Raw genomic sequence first — 21,967 nt, 5'->3', positions numbered from 1 at the left:
CAAGCTTTCAGGGGCATAAAGCTGCCTCATTTGTTCTTTCCTGATGAATCTGAATGACTCCATGCTGAGAAAGAGGGAAAATGTTAAAGCGGTGTCATATTTCCATAAGTAAATGCATAATTGGATTTCGATTGTAGTCCAAGGACTACAGTGTACTTTCAGAGAAAAATAAAAAGATATTTTAGAATTTGTTTTATTTGTTATCAAAGTAATGAAAAAAGGTTATGAAAAGTACCAATTATAACACAAAAATCTGAATTTCAGGCAAGAAAAAGACTTCACCTCCACATCATTAAATAACAAAGTATTAAATGACAATGGCAGAGAATGGGAACATAATTGGACAGTAAAATATTGTCAAAACAAGATGTTAACTAATGATAAGAAAGATGACAAGACAATGATTTGAAGTGACCAGTCCGATTAAAAAAAAACAAAGAAAACAACAAACAACAACAAAAATACCACAATTTCAGCTCTTCTTAACTGTGAACCCCCAACCATTACAGCCTTTTTGTTTTTCTCTCTGTCATAACTCTGACTTTATTCTCTTCCAAAAAGAAATAACACTAGTGTAACCCAGAACAAGAAAGCCATGATACAGAAGGAAGGGCACCTTGTATTTGTTGGACAACTGCAAGTAGTTAAATATTCATGCAACTTTAGAAACATCTCTGGTTAGATCTCTAGGCTAACAATACATTTTTATTTTATAAGAAATATCAATATGATTCTCCACATTCTGACTAAAGTTTTTCTCCATGTAAATTAACAGTTAATAGATTTTGTCATGAAATATGCTGTTAAACCATATGTCCAGTCTGTACAATAGAGGTACTAAAAAATTACAACTGTCATGGTATATGTACAATATCCTACCTACAAATTACAACAGCTAGCATGTAATAAAATATGTAAACAAATTTCTTGTTTTTGACACAGTCGACTGTGACAGCAGATAGAACTCACACTTTCACCATTTGATTTATTTCTGTATACACATTTGTTAACAATGTAGTACTGCATTTGTCTCTCTCCTGACACCTCCATAGAAAAACGGAATGATAGGCAATGAACCAACATACAGTTTTGCAAAAAGATAAGACCACCACTTGCTGTGCATCATTAATAGACTTTTTCTTTAAGAGAATCATTTTTTTCCATGATTAATATCTTTGAGGGCTTCAAAAAGAGGGGAGGGGCTAAGTTCTGATCAGATGATGAACTGTCTTGGCATTAGATAGAACATGGTCCAAGTGTAACACTGTATACTGGACTTTTACTGTACTGTACTTTACTGTAAAATTAGGATGGCATGCATTTTACAATCAGTTGCTTTTTACCAAGACAACCACCACATGTTTCCACAAAGTGAGTCACTGTCTGTCAGACAATGAGAATAACTGTGGTACATCAGATCCCAGAGTGAACAGATTCAATTAGATCTGCCCATGGCAATTTGCTCACTTGCTTTCATTTTATACACAGAAAATTTCTTGCTGTTCTTTTTGGGTTTTTTTTTCATTTGCTGAAAGCAAAAATAAGTAAGATACCACACTTTTATGTATAAACCATACAAATTTTGTCGTATTCTGATACAAGAGTCCTTTTTTACTTTGACAACGATCGCGTGTCTGACACCCTCTTGTTAAGCACTACATGTCGCTTACATGCTGAAAATGGTCAAGATTATGAGCCTTTTGTGATTTTACAAAAAAGTTTTTTGTTTAATGCCAAGGATCACATTGCTCTAAAAGTCACTTAGGAGAATGATGTAGCTGTGAAATATTTCTATACTGATAACGTCTCTGACCAGATAGAAGAGGAAGGTCTCTAAAGTTGCTATTTAGCCTTCTCGTTATGCTTACAATAGTAAGTGTGCTTTATATTACAGTACATGTCATCAGTTCAACTACTCAGCACATCCATGTTATACCATCATTTGTCATAGCTCCTTGCGGAAAGTAAATGTTCTCTTAGTGCTTTCTTTCTTTACTGTCTCATGTTGACATAAGTCTCACAGTCACACATAATATTCCTTATCCTTATTTTTCTGTTTTTTGTTGCTGCCTTTCAAGCTCTGCTGTTTGTCCTTCATGACAGCGCCATTGCTCTGCACAGCTGAGTTGGTGATGTAGTTCCTGCTCTCGTCCACCTGGTAGGACCCTTCATCCCTGTTCCTGTACTTATACATGGCATAAAGAAGGATGAGGATGCACAGGGCAGCGGCTGCCACTATTCCGATGACCATCCCGGTGGTGCTGCTAGATTCACGAACCACTTCTGAGGGCCCTGGAACACGCCTGACGCCCGGTTCTGTGGGGAGTGCTGTGGGTATATTACGGAACATGGGGGAGGTTATTAATGGGCCCCTCAGCTTGGTGCTGTCTACCTCAAAGGATGTGGGCAATGGAAGCAACACTAGGTCGGGCTGGGGTTTTAGCTCGCGGTTATTCATTTTGCCAGCCAGCTGTTTGGCGGGAGCATTGTGGAGGGTGGCAGTGAAGGCAGAGGTGGCGGTGGTGCGGCTCTGGTCGGCGGTAAGTGGTATGGCGGTAGTGGTAGTCCTACCGCGTCTGGAGACTGAATGTTTGTTTTGTCTAAAAGTCTTGGGCGCGTGAGCTTTGTAGCCACCTTCAAAGCCCGACGTGGACAAGGTCTTATCTGTTATCAAGGAGAAGGTCGTGTAAAAATCTTCATCATCGGTAGGGGGCAGGTTAGACTTGAACGCTTCCCCAGAGCCATACCCCGATATCACCAAGCCATCATCATCACAATCATCGCTGCCTCGGTCCGACAAGCAAGGTACCCCCGCCTCAGTGGCCTTGGACAGGGACTCTTTGGTGGTCTCAATAATGGTGAGGAGTGGGTGGTGTGTTGAGGGAGTGTGAATGAAGGGTGCACGAGGAGCTACAGGGGGGTGCGCTAATGGATCCTCAAGTACTGAGATGACTAATTCAGCTCCTGGGGTTGGAGAAAGACAGGTAGTAATGTTAGAGGGCAGCATGGGGGTTTTATGAAATATAATTAATTATATATATATATATATGGACAGAAAAACGAAACAGGCAATGACTTAATCCAAATCCATGAAAATAAACTTGGCATATCAATTTAAGATATCAAGATTTAAGCAATTTGAAAAAATAGGTATGTCACAGATTTGATTTCTGATATAATCTGATATAATTGTCAAAAGGCTTAAGAGGTGTGTAAGGATGAGCCAGAGAGATCAAAGGTTGTTTTTTTTTGATATACATATATTTTTTTATATCAAAGTGGTCACTTTAGTTAGGTATATTTCATTCTCTCTCAATATCATTTAAGAAACTTTTAAAGGAGAGTAAAATCTTCAAATGTAAACTAATAAACTTTATGTGCTAAATACAAATTATCCCATTATTGAGTAGGAAGGAAAACTTTGAATAAACTCCTAATATGTAACAAACTTCTTTCTATTTCACAGCACATTCAGTAACATTAATTTAGATAAAATTAAACTTATTATCCAAAATACAGATTGCTATGATAATAGAAATGATTGATGAGTGTGTTACTTCTTACTGGCTCTCTGATCATCTTAAACCTCTTGCTTTTTTATGATAACACCAAAAAATGTAGTTATAGTTTTACAAACATTTCTCAGATGCAGAGCTGTTCTGGAGGTAAAAGTGATCTCAATCTTAAAGTTAACGTCAGTGAGAGGAGACAAACATCCAGTTTGTTTTGGCACAAGTTGGCTACCACCTTGAATAGTGAAGATGGAACTATTTTTAAAAACTGAGTAAGAGGAAAAATGAGAAAACCCTCTATAAAATAATTATTAGGATAAGGATGCAAATTACTGTTTTCTTTAAACCCAAAAGAAAATCTTGGTGAATCAGGGCTGACATGAAATCGGATGTGAATGCCAGGTAATTTGTCATTAGAGTGATTAAACATCCAAATAATTCTATGTAAAAACAGCAGTTCTAATTATCATGTGCAAATCATCTCTGGAAAAAGGTATAGCCTGGAGTCCTCTTTTTTTTCACCGTACTGTTTCTTGGCAATTAGAAAAAAATGCCTGTTCAGTTTTTACTCAACAAGGGACAATGATTCTGCCGTATGATCAGCTCCGTAACCGAGAAAAAAGCTGTTTAACTATAACTTTGATTTTAAGTTGAAACAATGTTAATGGCAGAGCAAAGTCACCTGAATGCTCACCCTTTGTGAAATATTGGCCTGTGTGAAAGATGTCATGAAGGACATTCTTTATCCCAATGTGTGTTTAACAGCTTCATTTTGCTAGCCCTTCTAGAGTCAAATTTCTAAGCCCTTGCTCACCAGAACAGGTTTCCTAACAAATCCACTTACATACATGCTCCTACTACACAGTTTAAAACAATTTTTCTTTTTAACCACTGTCAAAAAGGTAAAAAAAAAAAAGAAAGAAAAAAAGAAAAAAAAAGATAACATAAGAACAGTTCTTTCAAACTGCAAATAATCGAATCTCTATGATGTATTTGCCACCATAGAAAGCTACTACGGTGTGCTGTGCTATAAGTTTACCACATCACTTTTTGCTAGGCCTGTTATAGATGAGTTTTTGTCCACATCATAAACTTGAAATAAAATTTTGTTCCATTTGACCATCTTGGTATGACTACAGAACAACAGACATCTAATTTTCCAACTATTTAAACAATTTAAACATGGGTCTTGGTAAAATTACTTATTACAGTTAGTAAAATTGCTGTTGGTAATTCCTTATAACCAACATTTAGCAAACCATTCAACACTGTCAGGTGTAACATATTATACACATTACTGTAACATGTACAGTGGATTCTTAAATAGTTTACCAGTTATTGACTGCACTCAAAATTTTAAATTCAGTAATTGCATTACACTAATCAGAGTTAGGTTGAGTTAGTTGCATTACACTAATCAGGGTTGGTCTGTTGGCTCTGTTACCAGGAGCTGGATGGGAGGAGCAATACCCATGTGTCTTCAGTGGGCAGACTGGTCTGGGACTTGTTAGCTCGGTGCAGGGGCTGGAGGTGGGGCGTGGGAGCCAGCTAGGGGTTGCAATTTCAGGTAACTACATTTGTCTTATTTAAATGGTGTGTCTTCTTAGCTACAGGTACATCTGGGGATGTCCTAGGTTTTGTTTAGAGTTGGAAGGTGTATGAATCCTGTGGCTTATCTGTTGGAACACATCCATACCATTAAGGTAACTGTTGGTGATAAGTCAATACTGTCAACCTCTGCACTAGCTGCTTGTTAAGCTATGAGGTCTCATTGTTTTTTTTCTGCATTTGGTACAGGCTATGTAATGTGGGGAAGTGGCTGAATGGGTTTTGATTGAGCTGGGTTGAGTAACTTTTACCCAACACTACAGTTTAATAATAACAAACAGCTTCAAACCACAACCTTTTGAGCAATGTAACTAAAGTATGTTGCTCTATATTCCCCTCCATCTACAAACTCCATCTGTATCTCTTCAGTCTTTGTAGATTCTGAATGAAGTGTGAAAGAACAAATTATAATATGCAATTGAACAGCTTTTAAAATTGTTCTTGTTCAGTAAAACAGCACATTAAAGCAAAAAAAACAACCCAAAAAACAAGAGCAACAGTTATGACTAGCCTTTTTAAAGACTGCACATAACAATATGGCACTGTAAACCTTCTGGTGACAAGGGTTGACAGATGCTACAACTGATTTTAAGGTGAAATTCAAAAAAGTTGGTTTTCCTTATCATGGAAATGTAATCTCAGGGAGGTATTAATGGTGTGAACATTCAAACTGCCATTGACATGAAAAACATCCACTGTGCATGCCCATACTGAATATTTGACGCATAGTCCAAGTTATATTCTGCGACTCACACGTTACCACAAACACCAACATATACATTCACAAGCACACAAATTGTTAGATCAAACAAATGCCATTTTATTCTATAATTGAACTGAAGACTTATTCAGTTGTCAATGTCCACAGCTTGATCAGAGATGCAGTTTGCAAGCTTTTAGAAAATGCTGCTTCAAACAGATGATATTATGATCATAGTGTCGCTGATGTAGTTAGTATTTCTTAAAGGTACTACATGTAGCACTCTGTGTTCATGTAAAGTATTATTAAATTCTAAATAGTGAGTCAGCTTATATTCAGTTTAAAAATATTCCCAACAATCAGCAGGGTTTCCCTTGATCCAATTTAATCCTATGGTACAGCCAGAACATTTGTGAGGTGCTTTGTGTTGAGCAACTGTAGCATCTGTGGCTGAAGAGTAAAGAGAATTAGTGGGGCAGCTAAGTGCAAATTTTGCTAGAATTGAACATTTTGTGATACAAGCACCAAATCAAGGGTTAGTTGATATAAAGCCACTTGAAAATCCACCTGTAATGGTAATGAGTGAAGGGTACACTGGTGACATCACTGCTGTGAAACTCTGAAAAGTAATACTGAAATAGGACTTCCATCTTTTCTTTCAACTTTTCATTTCTTGTCAAAGAAGGGCATATGACGTAATACAATTCTTTCAGCATGAAAACACTCCATTCCCTGTCTCTCTGAGTGACAATGGACAGCTACATGTAACCAAGAGATCTTTGAATCCAAAATCGAGATACCAGATCTTGAACTAGTGGCAGATGCTACTGTCATCGATGGCTCAACATCGGTGAATATCCTGGCAACCCTAGCAACAAAATCTTTAAGTCAGTATGCCATGCAAAATGGTATTCCTGCAGTAGAGGCTTATGTGACAAAGTACAAGCACTCAGATACAGTTGTTGTGATGTTTACGTTGCATCTAGTCTGAGGGCTGAGGCAAGAACAAAGCAAGGGACGGGAATGAGAAGGAGGGTGACAGACCTCACCAAAACACCCATTAATTGGCTCAAGACAACACCAACACCAACAAATCAGAGCTCTTTCATTCTCTAGCAGACAAAATTGTTGGCATCCAAATAATAAATACAATCATTGTGACCAAAGTGGGCAATGCACAGTCCAATCAAGCAATGTGTCTGAACAATGTATCTCCTTGTACTCATGAAGAGGCAGATAAATAAATGTTTGTGTATGCAAAAGATTCAGTCCTAAGTGGTAACAAGGTATTGATGATTAAAGCCAATGACACAATGTGACTGTAATAGCAGTATTGTGTCTTCCATCCTTGAAAGAGCTGGGTCTTGCAAAACTGCTGAATGCCTTTGGTCAAGGATGAAGCCTGAAATGAAGCCATTCATGAGATCTGCTCCGTACTTGGGAGAGGAATTCTGTTCTGCCTTTAGTGATTGTGATGTGGTGTCGGCATTATGAGGCAAAGGAAATACGTCTGCTTGGGACACTTGGAATGGGTATGATCAGGCCACACTTGTCTTCTCAAAACCTAGCCAACATCCACCAGTCATTGATGACACTGATATGCAGACTTCAGAGAAGTACTCCATGTAGGCCACAGTACCTAAATCCCTGTGAATAGGGTTGGACAAAAGCATGGTGATGATGGAAGGTTTGCTGGATGAGTCTCTAACCTATTGCAAGGTGTTGCCAATAGCTGACGAAATGCAGATGTAAGATGAATGCCATGGAAGATGCAAATGCTACTGGTCTGGCCTGAGCTGTACTGCATTTTGTAGCTGTGTGTGCCAGTTCTAAAGTTCAATAAATACACTATAATACATCCAGATGTCTACTTACCATGAAAACAGAATCATCAAGTAAAATATTAGGCAACTTAGACATAAAATGTCTTAAACCTTCCAAAAAGTATGAACAAATCCATCCTACAAACCCAGATGTTGGGAAACAGATTCTCCATGACCCCTCAAATATTAATTTTGGACAGTTTGTTTTGATTATATGACGATAATTGCATCCAGTAACCACAATTTGGTGGCCATCTTGACAAATGGTGGCCATATTGGATTTTTATTTGGCTAATATTAATTTTTTAAAAAGCACCTTGAAGGTGAGCCACATGCAAAATTTCATGCTTGTATCACCATCTGAATGATTTTGCACTTAGCTGCCCCACTAAAAAGTTCAATATGCAGAAATCTAAATGCTTCAAAAGTCCAGGGAGGAGCAGCAGGAGCAGCAATTCATATTAGGAAACTCTCCACCTGTAATGCAACAGTTTACAACTGTTGAATTGGTGGTGTTACCTATGGCTTTGAAGCATAAAGATATACAGGGTTTACTTGTGACCACATTTATTTATATCTTAATATTGTCTGAATCAATGATGCAGTAACAATTCAGTGATGTGACATAGCTAAAATTGCTACATGTAACACCTACCATGTTCATTAGCTTCCTTGCTTTTACAGTGAGACACACCAAGAATACAATTTTTGAGATCCACTTCTCACAATTTACAAACTGCATCTTTAAGAACCATTTCAAAGAGAATGAAAACATACATATATTGTCAACTTACATCAACATATTGCCCGCATGATTTAGGCAGGAAGAAAAGAATTTACAAAGGAAAAGTTGTATAACAATGTTGGAGAGCTGCTTGGTACCGTTAAAGATCATTTTTATCCATTGGAGAGTGTGTTCTATCTTTAAACATGACGGTACAGGGAGGCAACAACACATACATCCACACCACATAACATAAAAAATAAACACCATAACTCTGTTTTTTTTATGTTTTTTTCCTGTTTTTTGTATGTTTGTTTGTTTGTTTGTTTTTACAAAAAATGTGTATCTACATTTTTTTCATTGCAATAGACTTCAATAGTATCTAAAATCTATTCATGTTATAGTTTTTGCTTAAATTGTTATTTGTTCTTTAGTGTAGAATGGATGGATGAATTTATATTTTAATATTTCTAAAGACAAGGGAGAAGGTGAAGTAGGGGTGGGACCTATGAACATACTACACAGGAAATGAGGGTGATGAAGGTGACAGTGTAAGTCAGTTGCCATGTCCATGTAAAGGCAGTACGAAGCGGTCGGGCGGCATTAGAGCTTTTGGCTGTAAGGAAGGGATGGGGATATACAAACAATGAGCATATACATGCCCATCTACAGAAAAGAACAGAAGAACTCTAACACTGACAAGTCTGACAAGCCCTAAACTGCAACTTCTTAGCCATGCAGTTCATTTGTTTTTTTGTCTTACAGTCAAAATATTATTCAGTAAAGATTTATTTGTTTTGTCAAAATAGGAAAATAGAAGATATGTAAGAAGTGGATCTGGAACTGCTTCACCTACTAATTTGTGGGCTTGGGCATATGCTTATAAAATTCCTAAAATAAAGCTGATGTGCAACTGTTGTTGTTTTAAATGTTTACTTTTTAAATTCAATATTTATCAAGAAAGTATATAGTAAGAAAAAAAAACAAACAAACACACAAGTTAGTTACTGAAGTAGTTCCAAATCCAAAAATGTCAAATTATATCAAAAAATGTTTCACACTGTGATTTAAGTATTATCTGATTGACAAAAACAAAAACAAAAAACTAAACAAATAAAACCAAACATATCTAATAAGCCAAAAACCATAATAAGAACCAAAATGTCATTGATTAATTGGATTAATACAAAAATATGACCTGTTAAAACTATCAAATAATAAATGTGAAGATGAAAGAACAAAGCCATTTAAAATTTTGCACACACTACAACCAGATGCACACAATAGAAAACAGATACTGTTGAGAGAGGCACTCGACTGGAGGACGGGCTCCTCTCTCATGTGTTTCTTGATGACAAATCTATCTGTAATGTTAATCTTTAGACATGGACCGGCCGTGCAGTCTGGGTGTACATCAGAGAGAGACGGTACTGGCTGAGAATGGGTTATCATTATTATTTTTTGGTTTTATTTTAGTTGTACTGCAGGATGTTCATGCATGCTTAAAGTAAGTTGCATTTAGGTAGAGTAGAAAAGAAACAACACAGAAAACTGGGGGCAGGTAAGACTGACCAAAATGGCAGACGCTGTGTCCCAATCCCTTACTATAAACTAATATTTAATGAATTTAATGTAACGGATTGTAACGGCAAGAAAGAACATGTGATACTCATGATACAACATGTGTACAGAAGGACATCAATCAGACTGCAACTTTAGAAGGCTACAGCCAGCTATCCTCTAGTGCTGTTGAGCATCGCATTGTGACACAATAGTATCAATGTCACGACAATATCAAGTCAATTCAGCATGCAAACTGAGTATACATGTATACTCAGTATGTGTGTGTGTGTACTTAATTACACACACACACACACACACACACACACACACACACACACACAACAACAACTGGTTTAATAAGAATTATTGTATAGTATGCAATTGGGACACAGGTCAAATTTAACTAATAGCAGTGGGGAAAAAGAACAACAACAACAATAACAAAAAAACACGAAACGTATGTTTGCAATATTGTGTCAAGTTCTATATGTGAAATGCAATTGATTCAGGACTCAAGTATGATAAAGAGTCAAATCACAAGCTTAAAGCTGATATCTATAACAGGTGTGCTCCAAAGATAACAGTTGAATGGAGGCTGCAGTTTGTCTGAACCTGCCAAAGGAAAACTTACTCCAACTGATGAAATCAGATACTGATGGACTTAAGCGTTGAATTTGAATTGCATGAAAATACAAGCATTTTATATTTAACGTCTCACTTGTTGGCACCATGACAACCATGACAAGGTATGACTGAACCTGCCAAAACAAAACTTACTATAACTTACTATATTTCTCAGCAGCAGTTTATAGTGGGTCCAGTGGTGTGTTCACAGTAATGTTTAGGTTCAAATCATTAGAGGTCTGCCCCATAGAAATACCTTTTCAAATTCAGGGTGCAGACCAAAAAACATAGGCTGTGACTGGTTCCACTTGAACTGCGATATGGCTTGTGTGTTGTCAGAACACCATATTACCACTAGAGGAAGATAAATAAAATCCCTCATTGATGTAAAACTGAAGTCCTATTTGATGCCACATAATATTTTTTACCTGGACAGGTAATGAAAAAGGGGCACTTGCTTTACAAGTCTTTGGACCATGGGGTAATTGCACCTCCCTCAAGTGTGCTCACATTGCTTTGCCCACATATTGTACATATGCCGAAACAGACACCAATTTTGTTTCTTAGCAATGGTAGTTAACATCTGCACTTTGACAAAGAAAACACTATCCAAATGTACCTTCAGAACACCAATTAACCAGTGTGATGGCAGCAGCTATCCCAGGGGAAGATTGGCAGTCAGACTCAGGTTTAGACTCAAACAAACAATCCTAGTGTATAAACAGTGCCACAGTCAAACCACAGCTGTGGTCTGTATGTTTTATGATATCTCCACCACTCAGAAGGATATATATGAACATGTATTGACTGAAAAACATTATGGATATCAGCTTTAATCCTCTTTTGACACATGATTCAATATTTTGTCTATGCATCCCACATGAAACATGTGGACTGCACATGTAGGTAAAAATATAATCAGAGAGGAATTGCATAAGATGGCACTTGTCTTTCTATGCTCTAGTGGAAATGAAAGGAGACCAATGTTTGCCTAACTTTAGAAAATGCTCAATAGAACTGTGTGATTTGTAGTTCATTGCAGTTCCCATATATGGTCTTCAAGGTTCTGTTCCTGGGTATACCAAATTACTGAAACACACCAGTTGTCTGCAAGAGGAGAGTTCCCCATTGTGGCAGCGGTGGCCTAAAGGTTAGAGAAGCAAGCTTGTGACCGGAGGGTTGCCAGTTCAGTCCCCCAGAATGGCAGGATCTGGGTGGGGAAAGTGAAGAAGCAGCGCTTGCCCCTACCTCATTACCACTGAGGTGCCCTTGAGCAAGGCCCTTAACCCCAACTGCTCCAGTGGAGCCCCTCAGTAGCTGGCAGATCACATCGTGTTTGTACTGAGCAGCTTCCAGGTGTGAATGTATAAGTGTGTGAATGTGATCAGGGCTTTCCTGAGAAAGAGAGCATTGCTCTCAGTGAAATTACCTGAATAAATGAAGGTTTAAATACATTTTTTTTAAAAAGTGTTATTGAATAGAGAGGCACTGTTGTTACTTGATTTAATTTTGTTTTATTTCTGTTAACAACCCAGTCTCACATCAAAATGTGTAATAGCTACATTGGTCCACAAAAATTGAGAGATGTCTACATTTTTTTGGCCTATTCTGTTCTATTGGCATGCTAACTTTGGTGTGCTAACTTCATACTCCACGCTCTCTCTCTCTTTCTCTACTGTTACATCACCTAATGATACCCCAAACTGTGCAAACATGGACAGAAAGAATATATTTATTCCAGAGAAGTGACCGGATTATGTGTTCACATGGTAATTGGGCGCTAATATTTTCCTATTGAACAGATTATCAAAGGTTTACACAACCCCTCTCAAAATGATTGAAAATTCCTTCCAATCAGGCCGGATCAGACCAGTCTCTTCCAATTCAGGTGGTTACATGAGGTATTTTTATTCTGATTATTTATTACCATTGTTTTGATTTTTGGTGGAATATTAGGGTCTATGTAAATGTAGCCACTGTCTTTGTGTTGTGTGGTGAGCTGTTATGTTATTTGTGTTATTTTTTGTAATTGTTGATGATGTTCTTTCAATAAAAAACATAGATTTTAGACTGCCCCAGGGATGATGTATTTCTTCTTCTTTGGATTTCTGAGAGACCATATCAGTCCGGTGAGTGGACCAGAGGACCAGCTGCCAGGAAGTAGCCCATTTTCCTCATTGTCGATTTTAATGATATCCTCAACATTTCTCAACATTAAAACACAAAAGTGTCCTTGATAACGTAACAATATGACAAGTTAATGTTAAGGCCATCAGTTTTAATTATTTCACCTTCAATTCTGAGAAATCAAGTTTTTTTGTCAGTTGATGGCTGACATCTACATCACCCATTGGCTACATCACCCATGAGCAAAACTTTTGTTAGGTTTCAAACCCCGAAGGGTTAGAACCCTTCTAAGTTTGTCCAGGTTTATTATTAGGATTTCAAACCCCGAAGGGGTTGCTGTGGCTCAAATTGCTGTGAGCTGGAACAAGCTAAAACCTTGGCACAATAACTGGAAATGATATGCATGTGCAAGAAATATTTCAGTTTAAATTTTTATTTGTATAACGCCAAATCATAACAAAAGTTATCTCAGAGCACTTTTCACATAGAGCAGGTCTTGACCATACTCTTTAATATGAGCCCAATTGGCCAGACGGTGGGGTTGTAATTAAGGCCCAAAAATTAAATTTTGGAAAGACCATACCCCTCACACCATAAGTCCAATTGACCTGAAATTTGACACACAAGTCCAGCCCAATGTGCTATACAAAAAAGCCTCCAGGACCATAAAAGTCTGTCATAATATATTTTTTGCTAATGCGCATACACTGAAAAGCAGTAAAATTAATAGACATAGCACAAAAAGTAAGGAAATTTGTGTTTGGTAGATTACTTCTTTGTTGTAACAATGCATCTTGGCAATTAATCTTATACCATTGGAAAGCCTGTTTATTTCCCTTTTAAATGGTGCCACATTTGTAAGGAACATGCATTTGTGGGATGAGCAGCAGAGCTGAGTATGTGGCTTGCGCCCATGGAAAATCTGTAGCCACAGTAATACAAATCCTCATGAAAAAAAAAACAATGTCATTTCTTGAGCCCATTACAAGTAAAAAAAAAGTTGAATCACTGAACTTGACAATATACTAGACACTGCAATTGCCTTGAAACAAAACACTCTTGGGTAATCTAAACATGGATACTGTGGGAGATGTCAAGTCACCAGGTAGACAGGTGTTCTTAGAGTCTTCAAAATGGTGTTTGTGGATGCGTACTGGTCTGTAAAAAGTCCAAAAGCCCACCTCAGTCCACTTTGCAACACAAGTCCGCTGGTTCAAAAGGCTTTGGATCCTTGCAGGTCAGGAGTGGGTGATTTCACTATGATCCTCCACTGCTGCTTTGTGTTCTTCAGCAAATTGAATGACAGCCACTGTAGATGACAGAAAAACTTTAATAGCCAAGCTATGATCAAAGCCAAGCTATGATCAAAGAAAAAAGTTTTTAAGACAGTCAAACACAGAAGTAAGATTTTGCAGAATAGGTTATACATAACAAGATTTGAATTACCTATTGTAACAAACTTTTAAAGACATCTTAATGGCAAGCTTAGCAATCACAGGGAAAACATATACAGAATGTAAAGGAAATAGGATATGATGTAAAAATGTTGATGAGCAATACCTTTTGAACAGACTCCTGCAATGTCATTGTTTCCTTCTGATATTCAACTGTGAACATATAGTAAAATGTGAAGAGGACAGCCAAGGTGGTGGCATACAGGATCTCAGGTTCAGGTTCTCCTGAATAGTAATGATCAAACACTGAATTTACAACAATTCTGTTACCTTAAAGTACTGTTTCCTCTGTGAAAACTAAGAAATTTACACAACAGAGAAAGCATTGCTTGTTTGAGTTAGTACACAAGAACAGATCTAAGCAGATGACTGCTGAGGTGCTTGTGTCTAAGCCAAAATAAATATAAAATATAAATATGAATTGTCTGAAACAGGTGCATAATATAACAAGCACACCTGCCACAAGTGCTGACTAAATTGGCTTTGTCTGTGGATTTTAAATCTTACCTTGCACAGTTAGACCTGTGATGATGGGGAGAGACTGGGCTCAGGCATCGGCAGGAGTGGTCACCACCTGTGAGGAGAAGAAATAAGATGAAGAAAGTAATCAGGATTAAGAGCCATGCATGACTTTAGAAAACATTATTTTTACTGAGAGTGATTACTTTTTAATTAACTGTCCTTTCCTGGGGCTCTCACATGCCCTTTGAACGCAGAAGATACAAAGCTAACATCTGTAAGGCATATTAAGGCATATTGACAAGTTAGATTTGTAATATGAAGCTGTTTGAGTTTAACATAAAGCACAGTCAGGTTAACTATGGATTTCTGTCAGCACTAGCAAACAAAATAATGTTAGCACAGCACAATTCTGAGCAGCTAGAGATTGATGTCAATAATTTAACTACAAAAACTAGCTTAGTGTAATGTCTGGTGTAAGTCAGGACCGAGTGTTTTAATGTTGAGGACACTTACTAATCAGCTGCTGATGTCGGTGACTCCTGTTGCTGCTCCAGACTGACTGCTAACGTTACTCCTCACCACAATCACCACTGCAAGAAGTGCACCATCCACAAGGCAAAATATATATTCAAGTATTTAAGTATCTGTTGAGCAGATGTCTCAGGCTCTTGGGGAGTTGTGGTCTTCCATATCTTCTAGCGCTCATTTATGAATATTCCAAGTTTGTTGCGTCCTTTCAGAGTATTCTGTAGTCAAATGTTACAGGTAGCAAGCTGTAGGATGTCAGAAAGTCCATATAATCCATCTATGATACCGTCTGACAACTTAACACTGAACAAAAACAGACAAGAACATGAGTACTCTTAAAAGAAAATCCTTTAAGGTAAAAAAAAAAAGAAAATCTAGTTAATCCAAAAATTCCCAAACCGGCTGCAGTGAAGAACTTTGGTGCCTAGACTGACAGTAATGGTATTCAAATTTGAGATCACGTGACGCATTTCTTTGGCTCAACCAATCAGCTCACAACTTCACAGACAGCCTGTCATGACCTGATAAACATTAAGACAAATTTAAAAACTGAAAAGTAACAGCCTACAGAAGTGTGAAGATACAAGGCCATCTTGGGGTATTTGAATTCATATGAATATAATAATATAATAATTATTTCTAACTAATGTTTGAATTCTTTAATTTGCACCATGAATTTGAGGATTTTCTACAGTAGTATGGATATTACTGTGATTTTCTACAGTAATATAATGGTTACTGTCTCCTGACGTGCTGACGTGCTACGGTAAGCGTATTGTATCATTTCCGGTTGCCGACTGTGTATACTGATAGCGTTGTTGCTGCTCTCATCTCAGTTGATTTTCCTATATATATCACATTACTGTTGATTAATATCTGCTGTATATTTAAACTTTCGCTAGTTTTACACAAGCACTCTCAGCGCTTTTCTCTTAACGACTTTTCTCGCTAATCGCACAAGTTGTTAGTCACTTTAGCTCTGCAGCTAGCACTAGCAGCTAACTCAAACTAAGCAGTTAGCGATGGCTTCTCTCTCTCCCTCTCGTTCTCCTGCTCTCTCTTGCTCGGTGTGCCAAATGTTCAGTTACTCCTCTGCCTCCTTTAGTGATAGTGATAAGTGTAATAAGTGTAGTCTATTTGCAGCACTGGAGGCAAGGCTTAGTGAATTGGAAGCGCGGCTCCGCACCATGGAAAAACAATCAGCTGCTAATATAGTTAGCCAGCCCCTAGTATCCGGTGCGGGCCGACCTAGCGTAGCTCCCACTCCCCCGGTAGCTCCCGAGCAGCCGGGAAGCCAGGGCGGCTGGGTGACTGTCCGAAGGAAGCATAGCCCTAAGCAGAAGCCCACGGTTCACCACCAACCAGTTCATGTTTCTAACAGGTTCTCCCCACTCAGCGACACACCCGCTGAGAAACAAACTCTGATTATTGGCAGCTCCATAGTCAGAAACGTGAAGTTAGCGACACCAGCAGCTATAGTTAAATGTATTCCTGGGGCCAGAGCGGGCGACATTGAGTCAAATTTAAAACTGCTGGCTAAGAATAAGCGTAAATATGGTACGATCGTCATCCATGTCGGCGGCAACGACTCCCGATTACGCCAATCAGAAGTCACCAAAATTAATGTTGAGTCGGTGTGTACATTTGCTAAAACAATGTCGGACTCCGTAATTTTCTCTGGACCGCTGCCTAATCTGACCAGTGATGACATGTATAGCCGCATGTCACAATTCAACCGCTGGCTGTCGAGGTGGTGTCCAGCAAACGATGTGGGCTTCATAGATAATTGGCAGACTTTCTGGGGAAGACCTGGTCTGATTAGGAGAGACGGCATACATCCCACTTTGGATGGAGCTGCTCTGATATCCAGAAATATGGCCAAGTTTATTAGTAAACCAAAACCATGACAACCCAGAGTTGAGACCAGGAGGCAGAGCTGCAGTCCTACACGCTTCTCTGCGCTTCCATTAGAGCAGTTACCCACCCAAAACCACATAGAGACTGTGTCTGTCCCCCGACCACATAAATCAATTAAATCCAAAGTATATAAAAGAAGAGTCATTCATGAAAATCTAGTAAAAATTAAAACCACCGCTGCAATAGTACAACAAAATAAGATAATTAAATGTGGACTCTTGAACATTAGATCTCTTTCATCTAAAGCAGTTTTAGTAAACGATTTAATTTCAGATCATCGTATTGATTTATTTTGTCTCACTGAAACCTGGCTGTGTCATGAAGAATATGTCAGCCTTAATGAATCCACTCCCCCCAGTCATATTAATACTAATATTCCTCGAGACACTGGCCGAGGAGGAGGAGTTGCAGCCATTTTCAACTCAAGCCTAATCATCAACCCTAGACCTAAATTTAATTATAACTCATTCGAAAGCCTTGTTCTTAGTCTCTCCCAGCCAACCTGGAAAACTTTACAGCCAGTTCTATTTGTTATAGTGTATCGTCCTCCTGGCCCGTACTCTGAATTCCTATCTGAATTCTCAGAGTTTTTGTCGTATTTAGTCCTTAGTACAGATAAAGTAATTATAGTAGGTGATTTTAATATTCATGTGGACGTTGATAGTGACAGTCTCAGCACTGCATTTCTCTCATTATTAGACTCAATTGGCTTCTCTCAGTGTGTAAATAATCCCACTCACCGTCTTAACCACACCCTAGACCTTGTTCTAACTTATGGGATTGAAATTGAACATTTAATAATTTTTCCACAAAATCCTATTTTATCAGATCATTTTTTAATAACTTTTGAATTCCTATTACTGGATTACACACCATTAGATAAAAATGTCCTCACTAGATGTCTTCACTGCCATGTCTCAATACTACAGAGGACTCTTATGTTAACTTTAGTCCCTCCCAAATTGATAATCTTATTGATAGTGCTGCAGGCTCACTAAGACAAACACTCGACTCCATCGCCCCCTTAAAAAAGAAGATAATAAAACGTAAGAGGTTAGCTCCATGGTATAACTCCCAAACCCGCAAATTAAAGCAAACATCGCGAAAATTGGAAAGGATTTGGCGTTCCACCAAAGTAGAAGATTCTCGCTTAGTCTGGCAAGATAGTCTTAAAACATATAGGAAGGCCCTCTGTAATGCCAGAGCCGCCTATTACTCAGCATTAATAGAAGAGAATAAAAACTGCCCTAGGTTCCTTTTCAGCACTTTGGCCAGGCTGACAAAGAGTCATAACTCTACTGATCCATGTATTCCTATAGCTCTCAGTAGTAACGACTTTATGAGCTTCTTTAATGATAAAATTCTAACTATTAGAGACAAAATTAACCATCTCCTGGCCTCAACAGGCACCGTTCTCTCCCCAAACACAGGAACCTTGGTAACGGCAGTAAATCCTGACATATATTTGGACTGTTTTTCTCCAGTAGACTTGTCTGAACTGACTTCAATGATTTGTTCAGCTAAACCATCAACCTGTCTCTTAGATCCCATCCCAACTAGGCTGCTTAAGGAAGCCTTACCCTTAGTGAGCACTTCTTTACTAGATATGATCAATCTGTCTTTAGTAACAGGCTATGTACCACAGTCCTTTAAAGTAGCTGTAATTAAACCTCTTCTTAAGAAGCCTACTCTTGATTCAGGTGTTTTAGCCAATTATAGACCTATATCTAATCTTCCATTTCTATCCAAGATCCTTGAGAAAGCAGTCTCTAATCAGTTATGTGACTTTCTACATAACAATAGTTTATTTGAGGATTTTCAGTCAGGATTTAGAGCGCATCATAGCACAGAAACAGCACTGGTGAAAGTCACAAATGACCTCCTAACTGCATCAGACAAAGGATTTGTCTCTATACTTGTCCTGTTAGATCTTAGTGCTGCATTTGACACAATTGACCATCAAATCCTTTTGCAGAGACTGGAACATTTAATTGGCATTAAAGGAACTGCATTAACCTGGTTTAAGTCCTATTTATCAGACCGATTTCAGTTTGTACATGTGAATGATGAATCCTCCGTGAAGGCAAAAGTTAGACACGGAGTTCCACAAGGTTCTGTACTTGGACCAATTCTATTCACCTTATATATGCTTCCTTTAGGTAATATTATTAGGAAACACTCCATAAATTTTCATTGTTACGCAGACGATACCCAATTATATTTATCAATGAAGCCAGATGAACCCAATCAGTTAAACAAACTCCAAACATGCCTTAACGACATAAAGACCTGGATGACCTGCAATTTTCTACTACTAAATTCAGATAAAACTGAAGTTATTGTGCTTGGCCCTAAACACCTTAGAAACACATTATCTAATGATAAAGCTATTCTGGATGGCATTACCCTGGCCTCCAGCACCACCGTAAGGAATCTGGGAGTTATCTTTGATCAGGATATGTCCTTTAACTCCCACATAAATCAAATTTCAAGGACTGCCTTTTTTCACTTACGTAATATCACAAAAATCAGGCACATCCTGTCCCTAAAAGATGCAGAAAAACTAGTTCACGCATTTGTTACTTCTAGGCTGGATTATTGCAATTCCTTATTATCAGGCTGCCCTAACAAGTCTCTAAAGACTCTCCAGCTGGTCCAGAACGCAGCTGCACGTGTATTGACTAAAACTAGAAAAAGAGACCACATTTCTCCCATTTTAGCTTCACTACATTGGCTTCCTGTAAAATCTAGAATAGAATTTAAAATCCTTCTCCTAACTTACAAAGCCCTTAATGGTCAGGCACCATCATATCTTGAAGAGCTCATAATACCGTATTATCCCACTAGAACACTGCGCTCCCAGTATGCAGGCTTACTGGTGGTCCCTACAGTCTGTAAAAGTAGAATGGGAGGCAGAGCCTTCAGCTATCAGGCTCCTCTTCTATGGAACCATCTACCGGATTCAGTCCGGGGTGCAGACACCCTCTCTATGTTTAAGAGTAGGCTTAAAACTTTCCTTTTTGATAAAGCTTATAGTTAGGGCCGACCAGGCTCGCCTTGGATCAGCCCTTAGTTATGCTGCTATAGGCCTAGACTACTGGGGGACTTCCCATGATGCACTGAGCTCCTCTCTCCTCCTCCTCCTCTCCATCTGTATGCATTCATGTAACAGCAATGCATGTCACTAACTTTGCTTCTTCCCCGGAGTTTTTTGTGCTTTCTCATCTCACAGAAAAACCTGACTCCCGGGCCGAACCTTCGCGGTCCTTCACAGTCCTGATGGCATCCTTCCCTGGCTGTTGCTGCTTGTGCTTGTTGTTGTTTGTTGTTGTCATTGTTTTTCTTCTGTCCCCCCTCCCCCTTTCCCTCTCTCTTTCTCTCTCTCAACCCAACCGGTCAAAGCAGATGGCCGCCCACCAAGAGCCGGGGTCTGCTTGAGGTTTCTACCCGTTAAAGGGGAGTTTTTCCTTACCGCTGTCGCCAAGTGCTTGCTCATGGGGGAATTGTTGGGTCTCTGTAAATTAAAGAGTACGGTCTTGACCTGCTCTATGTGAAAAGTGCCTTGAGATGACTTCTGTTGTGATATGGCGCTATATAAATAAAGATTGATTGATTGATTGATTGATTGATTTTCTACAGTAAAATTATGGTTACTGTGATATTCTACAGTAATATAATGTTTACTGTGATTTTCTACAGTAGTGGGATTATTACCGTGATTTTCTACAGTAGTGTGCTCACTGCTGTGATCATGTTGATTACTGTGTTTTTAGGCCAATATGCAGTTCTATACTGTAAAATATTCACAGTTCACGGTAATTAACTCTGTAGACACACAGTATTATTGTGGATTTCACAGCCATTTTTTACAGTGTGCACTTGTCACTTTCATATATTTCATCAAACTGGACTTTAGATTGTGCATTGCATTCAACTGTCTATGACATAGTTTAATTATTTATACACGTCACATGTAATTTTTGCTTGTCACCTTCATATATTTCATCAACTTTATTTCTTTGTCCGCACAGTCCATTTTTCCTTTGTACAGTGAATATTTCATTTCAGGTTTAATATCCCATTTCAAAATGGATATAAATTACTACTATTCCGTTCTGTAAATAGATTTTAAAATTTCAATTTAATTTTAATATAACCTAACTATAACCCAAGCACTTCAGGCCTTCCCACAAGCCTGTAGTAATGCCCTAGATTGTCAGCAGTATTGAAATCTCTGAAGATGACTCATTTTGGTCACTATTTCCACTAAAAAGAAAAAACAACAGACGAAGAAAAAGCTTAATTTTATACATTGGGCTTTCAAAGTTCTCTCTGAAACTAGGCCCGGGATTACTTGCGTCCATGCAATGAAAAAATTAAGACTTTGTCGTAGAACTAAACTGAATACATTGTTGGAAAAGTCTCGACCTTGAGAGTAACATATATCAGTATGAAGATTCTACATGGCTCCTGCTCTGAAATACTAACCTTTGAACCTTGACCTCGTTGCATGTTTGAAGGACCAACTGTTACAGAGAGGGCTTGACCTCAGCTATCATGTGAGTATAGTCAAAAACTAGGGGTGCTGTCAAATATGGGTAAAATATGGTTAAAATTAATTTACACCCATTTAACAATTAGATATTTAAAATCTGATTTATGTGTTTACTACCCCCAAAACTCCTCAGTGTACTCTCAACTCAGTATTTACAACTTCCATTTTTTAAAAACTACAATTTCCTAGAGTTGTGCCATGCAGCTTGATACAAATCAGCACCACAGTTGCATTTCTTTGCAAACTTTTTAGTTTGCAAAGTAAACTACAAAGTTTGCAAACTTTATAGTTTGCAGAGTAGAGTTGGTCGTAAAAATATATATCTACTGTATATATCAAATATCTAGTGCAGCTGAACAAGTAATTAGAC

The 21,967-nt window shown here is 38.2% G+C and overlaps 1 protein-coding gene across 1 annotated transcript in view; it reads right to left on the bottom strand.

The window, feature by feature from the left end:
• Positions 1 to 266: 266 nt before the first annotated feature.
• The window catches only part of LOC121914063 (neurexin-3a-beta-like), a 66,723-nt gene continuing 45,022 nt past the window's right edge, over positions 267 to 21,967 (bottom strand). Inside the window, exon 6 of the mRNA XM_042437033.1 lies at positions 267 to 2,964. Within this exon, the coding sequence (XP_042292967.1) occupies positions 2,024 to 2,964 (941 nt within the window). The 3' untranslated portion in view covers positions 267 to 2,023. The remainder of the gene's footprint in view (positions 2,965 to 21,967) is intronic.

The sequence above is a fragment of the Thunnus maccoyii genome, chromosome 16 (assembly GCF_910596095.1).
Source record: "Thunnus maccoyii chromosome 16, fThuMac1.1, whole genome shotgun sequence".
Classification (NCBI taxonomy): domain Eukaryota; kingdom Metazoa; phylum Chordata; class Actinopteri; order Scombriformes; family Scombridae; genus Thunnus; species Thunnus maccoyii.
The sequence above is the reverse complement of the archived record's forward strand: the minus strand, read 5'-3'. Positions and strand labels throughout refer to the sequence as shown.